Raw genomic sequence first — 21842 nt, 5'->3', positions numbered from 1 at the left:
GCCCTTTTCAGGCTACTAATGGGGGACTCGTCATGGTGACGTTTTACAACTATTTTGTCAAGTGCGGACCGGACGCCAGTGTCACTGACGTTGCGGAACATATTTATCACATCAGGAATCTCATTGGGGTGGACTACATTGGCGTCGGCGGTGACTTTGACGGGATAAATAAGTGAGTTGAGTTCATTGGTTTTGGGTTGGGGAGGGCTAATGTCTTGGGTTTCGGAAATTTTGGGGAAAATAGGAAATTGCAGAAAAACTTCTCTGAAATTTATCCTCTCGATAGAACTTTTTCTGTCGGATCATTATTTTTTTTATTCTTTATTTATTCTTCGGTGATTGCCAGTGGTAAGTTTTTCTTTGTTTCACACCGTCACGAGCCTTTCCCTCTCCCCTTTAATTACAGAAAAGAAAGTGTTATCTTGAATTCTAGATTGTCTTTTCATTGATTTGGTGCACATAGTCTCTAATGTCTCTAAACATGACAAATGTCTCTAAAGATGATGTCTGTTTTCAACTGAAAAGCAGAGTTGTGACAATATTGTCTGCCTATCAATTAAAATAAGAAGGAATCTTGACTGACATCTCTACGGCCTTCCTACCCAAACGAAATACCTGGAGAACCAACCGTCGTAAAGATATGACTCAAAATCCATTTCATTCGCTATAAAATTTCCTACACAACGCGACACGCCTTCTCGAGCTATCTAAATCCACTCTTGCGGCACTTTTTTTATCTCCCAAAAGGCAAACGAAATTCCCCATCTCCCTCGAAATGCAAAAACGAGTAAAAACTCCCAACAAGTGATTTAAAACTTCTTTTGACATCAACTTTGTGTGCATTTTGAATTGTTTAAAGAACACCCAGAGGCCTGGAGGATGTCTCTAGATATCCAGAACTTTTTGCTGAACTTCTGAGGAGCGGCAAGTGGGATGTTCTGGATCTCAAGAAAGTTGCCGGCTTGAATTTGCTCAGGGTCCTCAGGCAGGTAAGGCGATTCGATCAATGAGTGCTTGTTGTACAGAATTTTTTCCCAATCCATCATTCCCTCTTATTAGCCTTATTAGCCTAGTGAGAAACACATGGCTGGGGCTGTGTGACTGACCGAAACTAAGGCGGAAGTTACAAAAGATCTTATGATTTAGGTGACTCTGGGCGCTTTAAGTGACCAGCCGCACATTTTCTATTCTATTCTATCATTCCCTCTTTTTTGCTTCCGAATGCCTCTTTTTTTGCTTTTCAAATTATCCCATTAATTAAATTTTAATTCACCGATTAGTCTTTTTTATTTTCGAATTTATTCGAAAATCGGTTGTTCCTTAATAGCTAAACAAAATGTTCTGCATTGGTTGAATGACGGCTTAAAAAAACATTCTATGGCTTGAATCAAAAAATTTCCTCAAAGGTGAACAAATTTCTTCACTCTCCAGAAAAAGTTCTATTTTTGCACTTATCCCAGTTTACCACTTCACTACAGATGTTATCGAAGGGCTGAGAGCCGAGATAGAACCGTAAAAAAGACAATCGTTTGTATAGAAGAAAGAGATAATCAGGATAGCGATGATGATACCATTCAACTAAGTTGAAAATCTGCCAAAATTAGTTGAAAAGAAATCTCACTCGATTTAATAAAATGAAGTAAACAATGAATTATACACGATAGAATGAAATGATGTGCAAAATAACCATTCGGAAACACATTGAAAAATTTTTATTAGCAAAAATGACTACACCATACGCCACAAGCGCAATTTCCCCACTTGTTTATCTAACGTCTCATTTTTCGCTCTAAAATTCCTCCCGCAGGTGGAAAGAGTACGGGACGAGATGAGAACAGCGGGTGTAAAAGCCTCGGAGGAGTTTCTCGCTTCGCCGGACACAACTGGCAACTGCGCATTGGACATAAACTCCGTACAAAGAGTTACGGAAGTTTGACCAGTTATCAAAACTATTGATGTTCCTTCGTACTCATCACTTCTATCCTGCGAAAAATGTTCAAGAAAACAAAAAAAAAAAACTTGTCGTTGGTTTTTCGTCGTGTTTTTCTACCAATCTACCATGCTCACCTTACAAGACTGGAGACAACTTATATTTGGAGATAAAAATGAAAATGACTGTAAGAATTGGACGAGTCAAAAGACATTAGTCATAAATTACGAAGTGACGTGAATTATTTAACAACGATTCGCCATGTTTTTCCAGCGTTTCGTCCTCTCTGATCCACTAATTCTCTTTCGTGACTCAATTCCAATGGAAAAAGGAAAATAATAAAACTGGTGAAGATAAAAAAGCGTAAAAAATGTTAAACATACAAGCACGTACCTGTCGTCAAGGGAAAACAGACTCGCCTCTTTAACCATCAAATCACGTTCCCTTGGCGTCAACAACAGCAATGTTTAGTCACTTATGGGGTTGATGAAAAATTCACGGTGATGAGGTTTTTATAATGGGAAAGATGTTTAGTAACAAATCAATTTGGAAAAAAAATTCATATCACGAGGAGAAACTTTGGCGCGTGAAATTGTTTGTTTCGTGATTTATTAGTTTTTTTTTTCCCCCATCAACCCCGTCAATCTACCTGTCTGTGTCTCGTGTGCACTTATTCCACGTTCCGAGAGTTGGGCGAGGTCACCCAGCGAACTATTCAATATGTGGGACGCTTTTAAAGGTGAACTCTCGACCCGACCTGGACTCACCTCCCATCTCCTATTTACAGGGGTGGGAATATAAATAAAGATGATGTATACAATGTAATAAGAGGGAAAAAACAAATCCAATCAATTCGTTGTAATCTCGACGACGAAGTTCTATAAATAAATGTTTCTATTGTAAAAAGTGTCATCATTTTTTATCCATTAAGGTCCCCATAATTGAATCGTGTTCTTACCTCTTGGATTTTTAAAGGGTTTATAAATATCTTTCCCGTTTATCTCTACATTTTTTTTATTTACGATAAACGATAAAAATGTTTTATCGAATACGAATAACTGGACGATAGATGCAGATGTACCTAGTGCTTCAAAGGGTAACCATCCACAAAAAATATCATTTTATCCCGATAACAGAGAAATTTCAAAGTGTGCGAATATTCGAAATCTCGAATAATTCGGAGCGAATTGAGTTTAAACTATTTGAATTGAAAAATAAATTGACTTAAACAACATAATATGGCCTCGAATTTCAGCCCCCGATAATCCGACGAAATAAGACGCCAGAAAACCCCTTGAAATACATAACCCAGCCCCAAAGATGCGAAACCAAGAGGGTAAACGTTTTAATAAAATAACTCCTCTCCACAATAAATAAACAATCAAGTCCTTTAATAAATCATCATCTCCAAAACAGTCTCACCCTTTACTCTTCTTCGATTTATGCTTGTGCCTCTTCTCCTTCTCCTTGCGCTTATGCTTCTTCTTCCTCTCCCTCTTCACCCTCTTCTCAATCCACTTGATCGACTTACCCCCACCATCCAATTTTGTAACGACAACACTTCGAAAAACGGGTCTCTGCACAATTTCAGAATTACCAGAATCGTCTGCCCTCATTGATTTCGCCGGCAGAGCTGGACCGTACGTCTGCGGTGAAATTTTCATTTCACCTTGAGCCACTTCGTTGACAACATCTCCACTCCCCCCCTCATCACCCCCCACCGACCCCTCAAATTTTCGTGTTTCAGTATCACTCGTACTCATGACTTTTTTGCTCCCACCAGGCTTGACCAACTCATCCAAATCGAGTTTGGCGAAGATTCCTCGAGGTGGTGAGTCATTCCTCTGTGAGTTAGCTTCACCAATGGACTTCCCAATGAGCACAGACTTGACAGTGTCATTATTAACGTCGTCATCCTCATCAGTCGCCTCGTCCTCGCTGCTGCTGAGGAAAATGGCCTTGAACAGATCCTTCTTCTCATCCTTCCCCCCATCGCTCCCCTCCCCCTTAGCCACCTCACCCTTTCCAAAGACCTTCCCGTAAGACGCCTCAAAGTCCCTTATTTTCTCCATCGACTTGCTCCCCCTCGTATCAATGTCCGATGTATCGAGTATCTGTACACCACCCAAAGCCCTCTCTACTTTATTCCCTTCCGGCGGATTGTAGGGAATGTGGGGCTCTTTGTAGGTACCAGCAGTGTCTGTTGCCTTTTGAAACTTTGTATCTCCTCCACAAAAATCCAGTGACTCAAAGACTGAGTATTTTTTGGTTTTGCCCTCTGGTTTTGCACATCCAGTTTTTGGCTCGGGTATGTTGAAGCGCTTACAAACGATACTCGACGGTTGCCAGGACTCAGTGGCTCTTGTCAGCTTTCCAAACATTTTCACTTTAGCCGCTGCTACCATCGGGTCCTTTGGTACCACCTCATTACTTGATGAAGTTGCAGGCCTTCTGCTGAGTCTCAACGCCTGCTCGAATTCCTCTCTCTCGCGCTCTCGCTCCCACTCGGTCATCGAGAGGGGCTGAATACTGGATAATTTATTCTTCTCGTCGTTCTTGGCGAAGTCTTGATACTTTTCAAAACGTCTCTGCTTCTCCTCGTCCATTGCGAAGGGTTTGGAACCGGCTTGATTCGATTTGAATTCAGATAAGTTCTTCAGACTTCCCGAGTCCTCAGCCCCCTCGACCCCACCTCTCACGAAACTTGTGGTGGTGAGTTTGTCCAGCCACGAGGTCGAGGGCTTCCTCTGCTGCAGTGCGAGGGCCTCACGCCCCTTCAGCTCATCGCGGTCATAAAGGGAAGGTTTACCCTCCGGTTTTTCGAGGGTTTCTACTGCTTTCGGTTTTACTGAAACGGGGGATTCCCCCAAAATCTCTGATCTGTCATTGGCTTTCGCATCGTCGCCCCCTAGATCCCCGTCCATTGCGGAGGATTTAGAAACGTCTTGATTCGATTTGAATTCAGATGAGGTCTTCAGACTTCCCGAGTCCTCAGCCCCCTCCACCCCACCTCTCACAAAACTCGTGGTCGTGAGTTTGTCCAGCCACGAGCTCGAGGATTTCCTCTGCTGCAGTGCTAGGCTCTCACGTTCTTTCAACTGTTCGCGTCCATGAAGGTTCAGTGTTCGGGAGATTATGTTCGCAGCAGGGGAGGCCTTACCCTGCGGTTTTTCGAGGGTTTCCAATGGTTTCGGTTTCACTGAACTGGGGGATTCCCCCAAAATCACTGATCTGTCGTTGGCGTTCATGTCGTGGCGCCCTAAGCCCTTTCTTTGGGCGGATTCTCGTGGGAGGGGCTCGTCAGCTGGGGAGAACCGACTCTTTCTCACCCTGTGGAGGGGTTTAAAGTCCTTTGGAAGCTCTGGAGGGGGAAAGTGTTTTTTTCGTTGGAGAGTTTTCTGCGCTGGGACGAAACCCTCGAGCGAGCTCTTGGGGTGGGACGACGCGGAGGAGCGAGGGGCTTTCTTTTGGGCCTCGGGGCCCAGCGTGAAATCGTATCTCGACATGTCGTCGCGCGCGTAGATGTCCTCGTCGTCTGCCTCGAAGGCACCTACGCCGAAGGCTTGGCCTTTTATTGAGAACTTTTTGTTCTTGTCGCGGAGTTGGAGGGTGGGGGGGTCGAAGAGGTTTATGTGGCCTAGGACTGAGGTGCGGTCAAGGCCACTGTAGCCTATTCCGAAGTAATTGTCTTTTGGATTTAGCCTGGGAACAGACATTCACCATTTTAGGTAGTGAAGCGTTTTGTGGAGTGAGACGAAGGGGAACTATAGAATTATTATTTTTCATTCAGCAATTTCATTCTATTTTTTATGAACTGATTTTTTTGTGGGTTATGTTGATAGTAGGTGTTGGGTTTCTATTTTTTAGGGGAAATTAAATTATTATGTGCAGCCCATTGAATTTATTATTGGCGATTGCACTATGATTTCAGGTGGAAACGATATCGCACTACACTGTTGGAAAAAAATACAATTTCAGAGACTATTCGATAGAATTCCAAATTTTGTGGCGACAGGAAAACGAGGGTTCCCCAAAGTGCTTGGATTTTTCGTTAATTGCAGATTCAAAAAAATTTTTATCTGAATTTTCCTGATTTTATTCATTTTTTGAGGAATAATTGAACTGGAATTGACAATTTTCATCGATTTTTTGATCGAATTGTGAATTTTCAAGAGTAAAATTGCACGGAATTCCAGGGAAAATGTCACATGATAAAGATTTCCAAGAAGAAATTGAATTGAATTAGAATTTGGAAATTTCAACCTGAAATTTTTAACTGAGTAATGCATTACAAAATATAAAGCAAAAATATAATAATCATAATCTTTATGCAAAAACAAAGATTATCATTTTTATCTTTACGTTTTTGCTAATTACTTTACATTTTTTTATCGTTAAAACCTAGGGATAAATGATTTTTTCTGTTCCCCTTACCGATACGGTTCGTAATCATCCGGAGCAAAGAGAATCCCTTCCTGATCATCATCTGAGCTCTCTGAAGTACTATCCTTCGACACTTGAGCAGGTAGAGAGCACCCATAAACCTTCTTATCATTCCTCTCACGAGTCCTCTGCTTTTCTCTTCTGGTTACTCGTGGGCCCACCCCCTGGCCAGGCTTCCAACCCATTTTTTTCAACAGGGAAACTCCAACTGTGTCACTGCAAACATAAACAACAATTGAGTTGTGACATAAAAAATATGAAAAGCCTGTTTTTTTATTTTCGAACATGACGAAAATAAGAATTTAAAATCAATTAAAAAAACGTCTACATTGCGAAATTGAGCTTCGTTCTCTCCATTTTACTTCAATATTTGAGAAAAATTCATATAAATTAACACATCTGGGCATTGGCTGCAGAAAAACTAGAAATTTCCTCAGAAACTTGATGAAAATGAACGAAGTAAATGAATGGGGTAGATTTCTTACGAACTCGTAATTAATTTTACAATTTTAATAATTTTATTCTGAAAACTCTCAAGTAAACTTCATATATATTCAAATTAAACTGCTTCATTGACAGTTGTAACTGCCGAAACTTGAATTAAAAAATATAATTCAAGCGACTAGAATTTTTTAAAAGGATAGATGTCAACCTGTTCTTCTTCTCTCAAACTGAATGCACACCTGACAGGCTTTAATAAATCCTGGAGCACAGGAACCCCGGGAATGGGGCCGTCGTTAGCCCTCTGCCTCTCCCTCTTCGTCCCCTTTCCACAGCCAGTGTACTCGCTGGAGGCTCGAATCCCAGTGGGTGCTATCCCAAACTCACCGGTGTCCTCCTCGTCCATGAAGTCTTCAGGGAGTTGGTTGACACTCCCTGCTTTGCTGCTCCGCGAAGACTTGAATTGCTGGGGTCTCCAGCCATCTCGAGTGCCCACAGTGTTGAAGTATCCTGCTGAGAACCCCCCGGTGAAGGCGCCGTGGAACCTACGTCTGCCTTGAGCATCTGTCACGATCTGCTCTTCCACTGCCACTGGCTTTTTTCGAGGTAAGTTTTCTGGAATATTAATTATTGTTAAGGACGTGTGAGTGTCTTTCATTCGAGCCCCATTTGACCCTAGGGTTCCAAATATTTTACAATGATTAGGGGAGGGTGGGATAAAATGGACACTTTCGACTTTTTTTCAAGTGTTCATAACTCAGAAACAAATTTATCAATTGAGCTCAGTTTAGGTTCGTCACAAAGGGAAAGAATTGTCCTTTGTATTGAAAAAAAAATATATTAAATTTCATCAACATTTCAACCCCTCATTAACATTTTTTAAAAAGTCAAAAGTGTCCGTTTTACCCCAACCTCCCCTATATTATTTAAGTCTGAATTTTAATCACGACATTGAACCGTTAGAAACCATTTTAAAAATGTGAAAAAAATAGAGTTTACTTTTGGAGTAAGAGTGATGGAGTAATTTAAAAATTGCAATTGTTGAATCTATAAACAATCAATTTTCCACTGTCACTGGCTTTTTTCGAGGTAAGTGAAAAAAATAAAAATCAGTCGTTTGGGAAAATAAAAATTATTGTTAGTTAATTACGATAATTTTAATCAACATAACTATTTAAAATTTAGCCACTCATCGCAGGGAATAAAAATTAGAAAGCTCAAGAATCATTTATTTAGTTAACAAGACTATTTGAGTAAAACTTCTGAATTTGTATTTTATGGAGCTAATTTTAATAAATTAATAACAGAATTCATGGAATCTTGAACAATTCTTGAGTTCTGTTTACACCTCAATTGAATATTCATTTATTTATTGATTCACTTGTCGCTAATTACCTTCATCCAGCGGCTCCAGAGGTTCTCCAAACGTGACAAAATTCTCATCGTCAGAATCACTCATTTTAAAATAACAAACAAAGCATTTGTCAACAATTCTTGAATTTTCTGCTCAGAGCTTCGCAAAATTGACAGGCCACATTAAGGTTATGTCAATACCGAAACATCTTTCACGTTATCGAGTGACGAAAAGGCAGAATACCCGCTTTACCCTCTCATTTAAATTTGTGAAAAGTCAAAAAATCGCCACACAACCCCAGATCATCAAACACCAACGAATTAATCTCACAAAATTCCGTTTATTCATTCCTCAATAATTTACACAAAACCAAGTGTAAAAAAAGTCACGATTAGACCTGAAAAGAACTGAATCCTCTTTATTATAAAAAAGGGAAATGTTATCATAATTATTTCAGTACATTTATTCCGAGATATTCATATTTATACACAGTAGTTTTTTTTTTTCGCTATTATATTAATTAATAATCATATAGTAGTTTAGCAATAGTGGCGTAATGCATTTTGCACTTTCGATCGATCATTTATTTTCACTTTTTATCGGTTAATATTGTTTGACAAAAATACAAAAATTATTAAGGTATATGACAATCAGTATGAGAACAAATCGCCCCGCTCGACTCTCTTTCATTTGTCTGTTCACCTACTCTCTTGTCTTCTATTCTTATATACTGAACTTGCACTTTTCATTAATTTTTTTTTCATTCAATTATTATTGTATATATTTTTTTTACTTTTTTCCCATTTTTTTTACCTCCTCGTACACTTACACTTACTATATACCTCCCCTCCCGAAGGATCAATCACGTACTCAACGATCGTGATTATACATTATTCCTATATTTTATGTATTGTGATTTTTCATTCTCAACTAATAAAAAAACGTAAGGATATCGTCTAAAACGGGAAAAAAATGTTTTCTCTTTAATTTTTTTTTCATTCTCTCTACACTCCTTCAAACTACGTGTGAAGTACCCCCCGTGTGACTTTGATTTTCATTATTTATCGATTATTCACTCTCATTGGGGGAAGACTCCAGGAAAATTTCAAAGCCAGGGGCCCTTGAAGTGCGTAAAAACGAAGAATTAATGCAGAAAAATTGATTTTTCATTTTTAATTTTGCCCTCCATTAAATATTTAAAGAATATGGGGAACAACAATTACGAATTACTTTTTTAAATTTGATTTTTCGCCATCTGAAAGGAATAAATAAAAAAATGATAAATATTTTCGAATACTTTTATCTCAATTTTTTATTTAACCAGAAACAAATCGGCTACTTAAATTTCTAATTAAAAATAAGTAATTCGTAATTTCAAGGGTTCAAGGGTTCAAACGAACAATAATGAATTAATTTCCGGCACTAAATTCTCGTTTTTGTACACATCTAATCGAATTGAATGAAATCTCACTGGAGATTCCCTTTAAAAGAATTTCTCCTCCTGCGAAACCTTTTCTGTTCTAATGTAATGGATATTTATAAATGTTCTGGAGTATGTGGGTTCGTTGGGGGGCTCGATCATCGTTGCACCTGATAAGTACTCCATTCTTCCCCGCTTTCAATAAATACCACGAGTGGAAATATTTTCGAAACAGAAATACCCTTGGGGGGAAAGAAATCCTGTATTTACCTCTCAACGTGCGACGACTTTATCGAGATAACTCTCATCTTAAACTAATTACACTAGTTCCAGGGGCACTATTTCCTCATTTTGAGAAAAGAAAAATAACGAAAGAAGCTCTGTGACTGATGCCTCTCACACGTATCTCAGGCAATGCCAAAACAATAAACCTCCCCTCATTTCAATATATTCTCTTCATTAGTTTAAAAAATACACAGAAATGAACTCAACAAGATATCTTCCCACTTTTCACCTCGCGATGACCAATAATCTGAATTAAATTCTCTTATTCCTCTCTCGTTTTGTTTTTCTCACATGTTTTTTATTGTTTACAGAACAAATTAAAAGAAAGATACAAGTTTACAAGTACACAGGACCTTCGGGTACTATCTATGATAATGAGTAGAAAAAAAAAATAATGAATGAAATAAAGCGTAGATAGTCTGTGAATTTCCTCGTGATAAGCCAAGCACTTTGTGTTTATAATTCTTCTTAATTTCTCGAGAAATTTTAATTACACTTTGTAATATATACTTGATTCGTTAGCTTTGGTTATCATTTCGATTGAACGCTACTTTATTTCTTAAAATGAAAAGATAAAACAAAAAAAAATAGTGGAGAAATGCACTTATGGGAAAGAAAATTTCATAGACATTTAATGATTACTATTGTACGATTAATAAAAGTAGAATTGGGTGATTAAGTAATTCGTTACTTGGGGGGGGGGGGATGATGATTTTTATTCAGTGTTTTGTAAAATCGAAGGAATACTTAAACTTTTGAACATTATCTTTATTCATTCAGTACGTATTGTATCAACGCGAGGAAAATGGTTCTTTTGTTAATTTTCAATGGAAAAACAGAAGACACGACTTGATTGAAAATTGAATCTCCACCTAATTTTTTAATTGAATAAAAAAGAATCTGCTGTAACCGTCGCAGTCATCGTAAAAGAATTTTCATAATAGTGAATGTTTTACTAAAGTTTAAAAATGGAAAACATTATTTCAATAATTGTTAATCCATTTTCAATATCTCTCAGGACTTTAAATATTTATTATCGGTCTCTAGAAACGCATAACGCAGTGTTATGCCCGAATTTTCTACAACGCGAGGGAAATAAAGGATAATTAATTTATAAAAAAAAAGAACAAGAAGACAAAGGAAAAATACCATCCTGATTTCGAGTGTATTCGAGCGGGTCCTCATCACTTCATCTCTTTCTCAATCTATTTAATAATAATGTGTATACATGTCCGCCCACTTTGTTTATTTTTTTTGTGTATTATGTGTCCTCCATTCGGCAAAAAACCCACCGATTCGATTAATTTATTGCAATTTTATGCATCGAATCGTGAGTTAATTGTTATTCACTCCTTCAGTTTACTTTGAATTTTCCTCATGTGGCTTTAATTACCAGCTGTCCAGTAGGTTGAAGAACTGTAGCCAGGCTTTGCCTGTGCCTTATTCTGGGAGCTAGCGTTGGATCTCTGTCCAGAACTACTGCCACCGTCCTGATGGAGTGGCTGATGCAACTGGTGTGGCATCGTTGAGATGAATAAGTGTGGACCACCGTAACCACCTGGCATACCAGCACTCTGGCTACCCGTCAAGCCAAATGGTGGTGGCGTTGCCGAATGAAAAGCCTGTTTGTCGTACGACTGATAACAAGGATAATTATCGTAATTAATTAAAAAAACTACTTCACAAAATCAATTCCATGTTTTGGAAAAATGCCACAAGCTATTTTTTATGGAGAATAAAATTGGCAGCAGAAATATTCTTTTGACATTTTAAGAAATATTAGGAAAATCAAAAATTTGCAAAGTGAAGTTTTGATAATTTTGCATTCAATTTTGAAAACAAATGGCTTTAGAGGAAATTATTGAGAGATATTTCTTCTAGAGAATTGAATTTTCAACAAAACTTCCTCATTATAAAAGTCAATTTATGTCAATTATAAGATTCAATTATAAAAAACAAAATAAAACATTCTGAAATGAAAAAAAAAGTTTTGCGAATTTTATCTTGAAAATTAATGGTTCTATGGAAAAATGCCAAGAGACACTTTTTATAGAGAATTAAATTTCTAACAAAAAATGTTTTGTCGTATTTTTTCGTAGGACCATTCGTTATGGAGATAATTACGATTTTGGTCAGTGCACTACAAAAATGTTGATGAGAAAAATTGTCTATGGAAATTGACAGGCATTAATTGACGAAAGCGAGTGGATTTATTACTCACATTGACTTTACTCAATGCCACATGACTCTTAGCGTACATGTTAGCGCCAATATCAGTAGCAGAAGACGCCCCAGAGTTATTATTCCCTGTGGACGATCCAGTCTTTCCAGTTTGAGTCCCAGTGTAACCACTGCCAGCCCCCTTATACTCAGCAGTTGGACCAGCATTGGCTAGTGTATCGTAACTTGCCCCACCCCCATATCCAGAGCCGTAACTACCAGGTTTAGCGTTGTACGCCGCACTGTTCGTTCCAGCATTGCCAGCAGTAGCTATTTGCTGTTGTTTCGCGAAATTTTTTTCATTTGAATACATTCCATTGCATTTTAGTATGAAAATTAAATAAATAATCGTGTACATCTGGAGTACAATTTTTTTCAAACCCGTCCTTTTCATGAATAAATACTTAAAAAATTGTTTAAACCACCAGAATTTTTTTCTGTCATAAAATGGATTTTTGTAAATATTCTCAACATAAATGACTAAATTATTTATAAGAGAAGATCTTCATTTATTTGTTCAGAAAATCGTCCCCAAAAGAAAAACTTTCTCCTTTTTTTCACTTTTTAAAATATTTTCCAAGGTTTCAAAAAAAAAAAGTCTTCAAAAAGTTCTGCGATTCAACAACAGATGTTGAATATCAAATTGGATGAAGAATAGACATTCTCATGCAGATTAAATATTAACGGTCCCTTAATGGAGGCATTATTGTTTGTTCACTCACAGGATAAATTGGCGGTCCACCATAAGCCTGGAAACTCCCTGGCATTATTCCACCGCTGTATGCAAAGTACGCATAGCCTGGAGGCAGTGCTGGGTTCATCATCGGTTGCTGATGCTGTGATGCAGTCTAACAATAATTAATGAACGTTGAATATCAAGCCTTAAAACTAATTACCACAAACTTTGTTTCCTGCATTCTACACAGTATTTATTCTTTCTTTTTTAGGTTTTAAAATCATGGACTGAGAATAATTAGAATAATAAACTTTCCCCCAAGTTCCCAAACAATTTTTTCAAAATGAATTTGAATTTTTCCCATTTTATTTCTTGAATAAAACACTTGAAAAATTAACACCAATAAATTTCTGCATTAATATATTTTAAGAATTGCAAAAGATTAATATCTAAATAAAATTGAAGTTTCCTAGTTTCCAAACAATTTCTGAGAAATTAAATTAAAGTTCCCCAAATTTATTTCCCATACAAAAGCTTTGAAAAAAATTAGCCAAAGAATTTCCGCACTGAGAACCCCAGGGATTACAATCTATCCCGAAATTAAATGAATGCAATACTTCGAAATTCAAAAGAAAGACGGACAACTAGAATTAAATGACCCATTAAATTTCCAATATTTCCAATGAAACTTTCAATTTTCAATTAAAATTCACTGAAATTTACCTGCTGTGACATGGTCGACGGTACCGGCGATGCATTGCTGTCATTTCTCGCGAACCTTCCATCACTCATACTAGTGTAGGCACCCTGGACCCCCTGAACCCCTTGAACACCCTGAACACCAGACAATGCATCACTTCGTCCACCGCCGAGGCTCGTTGCTGGACCAGTCGTCTGATAGCCGAGTGCCGCGTCATAGTAACCAGTAGTTGGCTGCACGTTAGTCAGGAAGGCCAAACACAAAACTACATGCATACACTGTGTACTCCAAAATACGTAGGAGGACTCTAACTAATGAAGAATCTATTCGACCCACAGGACAATGAGAAGAATGGCAGAGAAAAAACGGGAAAGGGGGGGGGGTGGCGAGGGGATGAGAAAGGAGAATCGTTTGCCATCGTACAACAGTACTTTACGAGTAACAAAACGTCTTCAATCTACTTGTCCTCGTACAAATAAGAAACGTTCCATATCCCATGAATATTCCCTGAGGATAATTCCAGAACCAGTGCTCTAACACTACAAATTGCCACTTAAAGACACTGAGAATCATAATGTGCGATAAATAATAAATAATTTCATGGAAAAACAAAATATCAATCGAGCTGCTACCAAGCACCATTTCCATTTCAACATGAGGTCAATAATTCATCACTAGATAATTCATTCTCGTTGCATTCGTGAAAATAATCATTACTTTGTAATAATCGTGCTTGAATGTTTTTTACGGGGCAATCTGACTCATTGATTTTACAGACCAATGACAGATTTCGGTGGGAATTGGGGGGAGAATGCGATGGGATAATTATGGAATTAATTGTCGTCTCTTCAAGCACAAGAAATGGATCAATGCAATGCATTTAGCCTTTTGAAGGGCATGAAATCGTCTTCATGATTGATTTATTGGTCAGATTGCCCCATTCTCTTCATAAATAAAAAGAAAATATAACGGAGAATATCAGAATGAACGCATTATTCCCTGGATTGTCCATTTGACTGAACTCTAGATAATAATGCGTTCATCGAATTTATAATAAAATGAACTGGAGGAATAGTTGATTTCACTACTTTGTAATAATCGTGCTATTAGAATTATTCAGGGCAATCTGACCGATAGATTTTATTCATTAGTGATACCCTCATCTATGGACAATTGAATAAATCGACTTGAGGACAAGTAGAATGAGTATAGAAAATTATGATAACTACACTCTTCAATGAATAATTGTGCAATTAATTATATTTTCTTTATGCACAAGATATGCATTAATTTTCATCCCTTTGGGGCACATGAAATCGTCTTCATGGTTGATTATTGGTCAGATTACCCCATTCTTCTCAAAAATAAAACCAAAATATAACGAGAATAAACGCATTATTTCTTCACTTGTCCATCATTGAACTTCACAAAAAATAATGCGTTCATCCAGCTTATAATAAAATGAACTGGAAGAATAGTTGAGTTGGCTACTTTATAATAATCGTGCTAAATTTCTATATTCCAGGGCAATCTGACCGGTAGATTTTATTTATCAGTAATTCATTGACAATCGATTAGAGAGGATATCACTGGATATTGTGACATTAATTACAATTTTTTTATGCACCAGGAATTAATCAATTTTCGTCCTTTGGGGGCATGAAATTGTCTCCACAGTTCATGTACCGATCAGATTACCCCATTCTGTTCAAGAATAAAATAAATGTATAACAAAGAATGTAAAATTGAACGCATTATTTCCTCACTTGTCCATCGCTGAAGGCCATAAAAAATAATGCGTTCACCCAGTCTATAATAAAATAAACTGGAATAATATGGAGTTGAGTTGACTAACCATGTGCGGTATTCTCTGCTGCATAATCTGGAGATCCTCGTAACTGTACATGGGCTGTTGGAAGGCATAAGGTACACCTTGTCCCATAATATACTGATGGCCCAGCATCGGCGTCATACTACTAGCTGCACCTGCTCCACTTCCTGTTATACTTCCAGTCCCGCTGGCACCAGATACTGCACTGCCGCTGGATGTGCTTTTTGGCACTGCTGGAGCATTATTATTATTTATTGTGATTGAAATTGAAGGGCATTAGTGGTGAGGGAATGAAAAATGAATCGAATGCTTTCTAAAGTGGGTTTTTCGGGGGTGTCTCTGGATCTCAAGGAGATTTTCATGAGAACAGCTTTTGTAGGATGACTGAAGAATTGATATTGTTAAAATTTAAGGCCTTTTGTATGAAAAAATAATGAACAGGAGATTTTCTCCCCAGAAAATAATTCACAATGACTGAATTCATCGGAAAATTCGACGAAAAATCAAGAAATGACTCAATCTCCAGTGAAATTTCGCAACAAGGCTCAAATAAATTATTTCAATGATCTGCACAATTTGACAATTAACTCAGGACATTAAAAATGAAAGAATAAACAATGAATCCGATTAATTCTAGTATTTTTTTTGTGAGTGATAACAATTTTTGTAGAAAAATTGCAGAATTAATACTAGTGAAAATAAAGAGATGGAAATAATGAGATACTGAGAAAGTAATTGATAAAAAATTAATCTTCTTCTCCTGAAATAATTGTGAACTGACAGTGAGTGAATTTAGCTGAAATATTTCACTGAAATCATGAAATAGCCTCAATCTTCACTGGCATTTAGCAGCAAGACTCAAATTCATTGTATAAACAACTCTCACCATTTGAACTAGTCACTTTAGTCTGTGAACTATTGACAGAGGCTGATGATAGACCCAAGGATGGGGCACTCGTCGTCGCAAGGGACCCACTGCTTGTCGTTGCATTGTTATCATACTGGGAGTCCTTGCTCGAGCCACTGTTCAATTTTGTGTGATTGTGGGCAGTTGCTTGGGGCTGAGTACTGTAATTTCCGTAACCACTGCCGTATACCTGTGACCAGAGAAATTCCACGGTCAATGATATCGTTGCTATTACCATTCACTCGTGAATAATAAATTTTTAATGCGGGATGTTGACGAGTTTAGCGAGCTTTGTTTATCATTTTGATTGAAAATCTAGGGAATAGTAACGTTTTTCATCTAGATATTGCTTTTGGATGATGGATTAGCCATCGACTTACACCAAAAAATTTATTTTATGGAAAAAAATGAATACAATTGGTAAATGTTTCATTTACCAATTTTATTTTCAAATTCTGTTCATAAAATTAAAACAATACCCGATCAAAACTGGCAATAAATTCCTAAAGATTACGATTTTTTCCAGCAAACAATCAACTTTCAACAATATTCATAATTTTCCTAGAAATTCATTTCACGCTCGTAAATTATTTTTCCAATCTTTCAACAAACCCCATTATTTATTCACCAAGAAATGTCCATGAATATTTTCCAATTTTCCTCAAGCAATTTTCGACAAATTCAATGATGAAGAAATCTCCAAATCTTTAACGTTAACAATATAAATTCATACAACTTCCCTCTCCCAAACGCAAAGCAATACCTGGCCCCCCAAAACCCCAATAAAACTCACCGAATGTGCACTCTGATAAGCACTGCTGCTGCCCTGCGTGATCGGTGATGTGAACGTAGTGCCAGACGGTTGATAGGCCTGTGGAGTGCTCTGAAAGCTCGAAGAGCTCTGATAGCTCCCGCCCTGATAACTGCTATTGGACCCAGCATTAGTCGACTGCGTTGTGGACTGATACTGTCCAGTGGTAGTGGGCACAAAGCTGTTGGACTGATAAGCCTGATTGGAGCTAGCAGTTTGATTGTACCCAGAAGCACTCGACGACGACGGAGCGGAGGGCGAAGCTTGACTGAACGTAGATGGATTGGACTGAGGATACGATGAACTCCCACTGTACCCCGACTGCGTAGTAGTCGTGGTGTAATTATTGCTGCCACCAGTCGACGATGGATAAGACGACTGTCCAGACTGGCTCCCACTGGAAGAGTAGTTGTAGCTCGGCGTATTGGTCGACTGATAAGAGTTCTTCTGTGAATACGTTGTGGTAGCAGCCCCACTATTGCCATACCCAACACTGGCATTATTAGGTGACGGAACAATCTGGGAGGATGCATTGTAACTGCCCTGTTGTGCTGTGTCAATCTCCAGTGAATTAGAATTAGTCGTTGAATTGACCCCTGACGACGTGACACTGGAGGTGACATCAATCCCAGTAATACTAGTCCCCGATGAGTTATACTTATCAGTTGTTGTGCTATCGATATTCCCCGTATCACTGCTAAACTCCATTGCACCGAATTGCACGTCTAGAAAGCCTATACTACTATTAACATCGCCAGGCATTTCAACAGCGCTCGAGGGTATCTTCGAGGGAGGTGGAACACGAGGGCGTTGTTTAGCTGGCCTCTGGGACTGGCTGGATATCCCAATGGAGGTGAATGCAGATGGAGTCTTGTAATTCTCAGACGACTGTTGAGTCAATTGCGTGAGGTACTGGCTCTGTGCTGCTGTCAGTACACCACCGCCCACAGTGCTGGCTTGAGACATCTGGAGCTCGGGAATGCGGAGTTGGGGCTGTTGCTGCTGGCCCTGGGACTGTGACTGGATCAGGGGTGGCTGTTGCTGGATGAGAGGTGTCTCCAGTTTGGGGTCCTCGGTGATGCCAATCGGTGGGTGCTGAATGGGCTGGGAGCCGAGGGCTTGATCCGTCTTGGCTTCTTCGGCTGGCTGATCGCCCATTGCTGTGCTCGGTGTGAAGACTTTGGTGTCAGCGAGGGAACCAGTGTACTCCTCAGCCTCCCAGTCTTCAGATGGCTCCAGGTTGCTCCAGGGGTCGATCTTGGGCTCCTGGCTGCTCTGCTGCTGCTCCTCGCTGCCCGTCCAGGTGTCAATGGGACGATTGAAGCTGTGGGCAGCTGACGAGGAGGCTGAGTCACGGTTGGCGAAGGTACGGGGCCCTAGACCTCGGCCACCACCACGACCACCACGACCTGATCTGCCTGGACCACCTCGGCCACCACGTCTACCACCACTGTAGCCACTCTCACGCACGTTGTCCTCCATGTTGCGCTCGTTCTCCTTGTTCTCCCGTCCACGCCAGCCACGATTGTCGTGATTTGCACGACCCCTCAGACGCGGGGGACCACCGCCGCGCTGATTACGTCGCTCCTCCCAACCGCCTGTCTCCTCCTGATCCCCTGACTGATCGGTCGTCGGCTTTGAACCACCTGGCTGGCGGGCTTTCTTCTTCTTCACCTCCCACTCCGCTGATACACCCTCGAGGAGATCGTTCACAGCACGGTCGAAGTCCCAGTCGCTGTCGTGGAGGGCCATTATCACTTGGTCCTCCGTACGACGAGTCACCTCCATTGCTTGCTTTATCAGCTCCTTCACCGCTGGGTCCTCGCTCACGCCCGATCGAGTGTCGATTATTTGTGCATGCTTCGATTGATCCTTCGACTGGGGAGAAGGGCAGCGGTTTAGCTCGCCGTGATTTTTCAGGGGATACAGTTCTAGGGGGGCGCACGGGTTCTTCGATATTTCGAAGGGAATATTGGGGGGTTTTTAGTTCGTCGGTTATTAAGGATGTTCTACACCCTTTCTGCCAAAATTCACGTTTTTTTAATTTTTCTGGCAAACTTATGATGGAATTGACGTGAAAAAATATAACGTTTTTGCGTTTTGTCATTATTCAATGACTGACGAAATTTTAGGGTGGTGCGAACATTTTCCTGCGGTTTCTATAAACTTTTAAAAAGAATCACAAAACTGTAGAAAAAACGCATGAAAATTATCGCACCACTACGCAACTTCGTGAGCCATTAAAGAATGACAAACCACAAAATCGTTATATTTTTTCACGTCACTCCCATCGATAATTTGCCAGAAAAATGAAAACAACGTCAATTTTGGCTAAAAGGGTGTCGAACATACTTAAGTATGGAGAAGTTTTGAGGAAGTGGTCATTTATGGTGCGTTGGAATGTGATGCAGACGATTTTTCATTGGCTATCACCTCTCAGGTTCTCATAATTTTTTAAAATATGAAAATATGGATCCACAATTTTTTATCCAATTTTGAAAATTTTGAGTGTTTGATTTTTCAGATTGTTGAGGATATCCAAGTACTGCGGCAATTTTTTGTCCAGTGTTTTTTTTCCAGATAAACAATTCAGTAGCGAAGCGGTAAACCGGGTTAAGTCGATTTTGACTCTTGGCCCGTTTTTGACGAATATCTCGGAATCTAAAAGAGATAGAAATTTTTTGTCATGACCGTTTTATAGCTCTGAATTGGTTCTACAAAAAAGGTCATGAGAAAAATTTTGCTATCTCTCTTAGGTTCTGAGATATTCATCAAAAACTGATCAAAAGTCAAAATCGACTTAACTCGGTTTACCGCTTCACTACTGAATTATAAAAATTGGCTTTTTAGAGAAATACGGAATTTAAAAAATTAATACTTCTCTCAAGCAAATGACTGTTTGACAAAAATAATTGTTTTTCTCAGCGTCCACAAAAAAGGAGTCCCCACTTCCCCTAAGTTAAATCCTCCACTAGCTTCAGCTCCCCAAAACCCCCAAAAATAGGGGAGGGTGGGGTGAAATGGACACTTTTGACTTTTCTAAAAGTATTCATAACTCAGAAACAGATTGATCAATTGAGCTCAGCCTAGTCTCATCACAAAGAGGAATCATTGTTTTCCAATTGAAAAATAAAATGATTCCATTTCGTGAACACTTCAACACGTCATGAATATTCCAAAAAAAGTCAAAAGTGTCCATTTTACCCTACCCTCCCTCTACTGAAAAAATTCCCCGCCCCATGCCACCGAAAAACCCCAATATTTACCTGTCCTTTGTCATGTTTAGCAGTGTCTGTGATCTTCGAATGATGCTGATCTGATTTACCATGCTGCTGAGATGATTTATTCTTGTTAGTGCCTCTCCCACCGGAGGACACCAACGATTTATTACCGGAGCTCATGATTCAAGTTTATTTCCGCCGGTCAGGTTGTGACGAAAATGGCTATTTTCCCCTGCAGACCTTAACTAAATCACCCCCTCAGGCCTATCACACCTATGTACACTTGCTATTTACAATCTGCGAACACAAATCATAACCAGAATTATCAGTACCCCGCAATCCCCAGCACTCGACAGCACCATATAAACCACCGTGTTTACAACAAATCGTTATCACTCATGCATTCGGGGACTGAAAAAGGTGTCGATGTGCATTCCCAGGTACGCCGGTACCTCGACAGAGCCCCCAGCGGTCCCCCCAGTCCCCCTAAACCCCCGAAAACCCCAATCAACCCGAAAAACCGAGACAATTGCTGTTTCCACGTGGCCAGATCCATCCCCAAATCAACAATTTGTCATTCAGCCCCTGATAATCGTAACCACACCATTGTCCCCGAGACCCCCCGGACAATTCCAACCTGTTCATCTCACCTCGACCGTCTCCACACACCCCAGACCAGCGAGATCCCTCTCCACCCGACACCACCGCCAAATGAAAAACGTAAAATCCTGGCAAAAAAATCCGAAACAATCAAGTCGCGATGTCCCAGCTCTCGACCATGTGCACGACGGACGCCATTTGTGGGTAATACATTTTTTTTTCTCCTACGAAACTTAAAAGTCGGGGAGGGGATGGAGAGGAGGGACTCGAGGCCTTGTCAAGCTCCGAGGTTTTCGAGAATTCCGAGGTGACGCACGACAAAAGCCCTGAACAGTCTCGTTTTGTCGGCTCAACCGAGGCCCATTGCCGCGACCAAGCGAGAGTATTTGCTGGAGGGAATGGCGGATTTCTGACCCGATGAATTTTCGCAGCGAACACCCACGTTTTTTTCTCTCACCGTTAAACTCACCCCCCTGAGGCCCCCGCGATTTTCAGACACCATTCGGGGCCCTCTGACCACCCCCCGGGGGCTATTTACCTCTCGATCCGGCGGCGTTTTCAAGTAATGAGGGAAAAAGATAAATAAAAACAACGTATCTAGGCACCCCCCCGTTGTACCTGAGTTAGTGCGCTCAAAACGCAGCACGAGTCACGTGACCAACGTCCCCGGCGTTCCCCTGACTCCCCTTGTCCTGTTTGTAACAATCGAGAGAGCGACGCTACACTTGGATTTTTCACTCATTACCCCCCCTCCGGCCCCCCTCGATTTACCGACAATTGTCCACTCTTCGCGCACTCGGCGGACGATTTTTACTCGGGTTTTGAGGGCCCTTGGCCGTTTTGATGTGAAGATTAGCGGAGCTTGGTTTTTTTTTCAAGTATTTTCAATTACAATCTCACCTGAAACGTCGACGACTCGGCGTTTATTGGGTGATACTTCACGCCGACGAGCGGCAGGCGGCGAACGTGAGGGGAATGATGTCCCTAGGGCGGTGGCTCTCCG

The 21842-nt window shown here is 39.9% G+C and overlaps 3 protein-coding genes across 8 annotated transcripts in view; 1 reads left to right on the top strand and 2 right to left on the bottom strand.

Moving 5' to 3' along the window:
- LOC107036544 (dipeptidase 1) overlaps nt 1-2862 on the top strand; it is a 78075-nt gene extending 75213 nt beyond the window's left edge. Inside the window, exons 6-8 of the mRNA XM_015254574.2 lie at nt 12-172; nt 860-989; nt 1808-2862. Coding sequence (XP_015110060.1) covers nt 12-172; nt 860-989; nt 1808-1936 — 420 coding nt within the window. The 3' untranslated portion in view covers nt 1937-2862. The remainder of the gene's footprint in view (nt 1-11; nt 173-859; nt 990-1807) is intronic.
- A 331-nt stretch (nt 2863-3193) lies between these two features.
- On the bottom strand, nt 3194-8349 carry LOC107036542 (G patch domain-containing protein 1). Its single transcript, XM_015254573.1, has 4 exons — nt 8210-8349; nt 7057-7429; nt 6365-6589; nt 3194-5632 (listed from the first exon to the last, which is right to left on the bottom strand). The coding sequence occupies exons 1-4, from the start codon at nt 8271-8273 to the stop codon at nt 3349-3351; spliced, it is 2946 nt and encodes a 981-aa protein (XP_015110059.1). The 5' UTR covers nt 8274-8349; the 3' UTR covers nt 3194-3348.
- A 1923-nt stretch (nt 8350-10272) lies between these two features.
- LOC107036494 (protein lingerer) lies at nt 10273-21806 on the bottom strand. 6 transcript variants are annotated; one of them, XM_015254486.1, is made up of 9 exons: nt 21740-21806; nt 20285-20536; nt 17001-18896; nt 16187-16397; nt 15325-15533; nt 13493-13702; nt 12816-12941; nt 12095-12370; nt 10273-11510 (listed from the first exon to the last, which is right to left on the bottom strand). In XM_015254486.1, the coding sequence occupies exons 2-9, from the start codon at nt 20417-20419 to the stop codon at nt 11259-11261; spliced, it is 3315 nt and encodes a 1104-aa protein (XP_015109972.1). In that variant the 5' UTR covers nt 20420-20536; nt 21740-21806; the 3' UTR covers nt 10273-11258. The 6 variants fall into 6 exon arrangements, with proteins under 6 accessions (XP_015109972.1, XP_015109978.1, XP_015109977.1 ...); XM_015254492.1 differs by having other exon boundaries at nt 13493-13663; XM_015254491.1 differs by having other exon boundaries at nt 15325-15530.
- Nucleotides 21807-21842: the final 36 nt, after the last annotated feature.

The sequence above is a fragment of the Diachasma alloeum genome, unplaced genomic scaffold (genome assembly GCF_001412515.2).
Source record: "Diachasma alloeum isolate Michigan unplaced genomic scaffold, Dall2.0 Dall_scaffold_00209, whole genome shotgun sequence".
NCBI classification, from domain to species: domain Eukaryota; kingdom Metazoa; phylum Arthropoda; class Insecta; order Hymenoptera; family Braconidae; genus Diachasma; species Diachasma alloeum.
This window is presented reverse-complemented; position numbering and strand designations above follow the sequence as displayed.

Coding starts and splice junctions, on each gene's coding strand:
- LOC107036542 (XM_015254573.1), bottom strand. CDS start 8,273: ATGAGTGATTCTGACGATGAGAATTTTGTCACGTTTGGAGAACCTCTG. Junction 7,430..8,209: donor TCTGGAGCCGCTGGATGAAG/GTAATTAGCGAC, acceptor TTAATATTCCAG/AAAACTTACCTCGAAAAAAG. Junction 5,633..6,364: donor GATGATTACGAACCGTATCG/GTAAGGGGAACA, acceptor GTCTGTTCCCAG/GCTAAATCCAAAAGACAATT.
- LOC107036494 (XM_015254486.1), bottom strand. CDS start 20,419: ATGAGCTCCGGTAATAAATCGTTGGTGTCCTCCGGTGGGAGAGGCACT. Junction 13,703..15,324: donor AGCAGAGAATACCGCACATG/GTTAGTCAACTC, acceptor ACTAACGTGCAG/CCAACTACTGGTTACTATGA. Junction 12,371..12,815: donor GTGGACCGCCAATTTATCCT/GTGAGTGAACAA, acceptor GCGAAACAACAG/CAAATAGCTACTGCTGGCAA.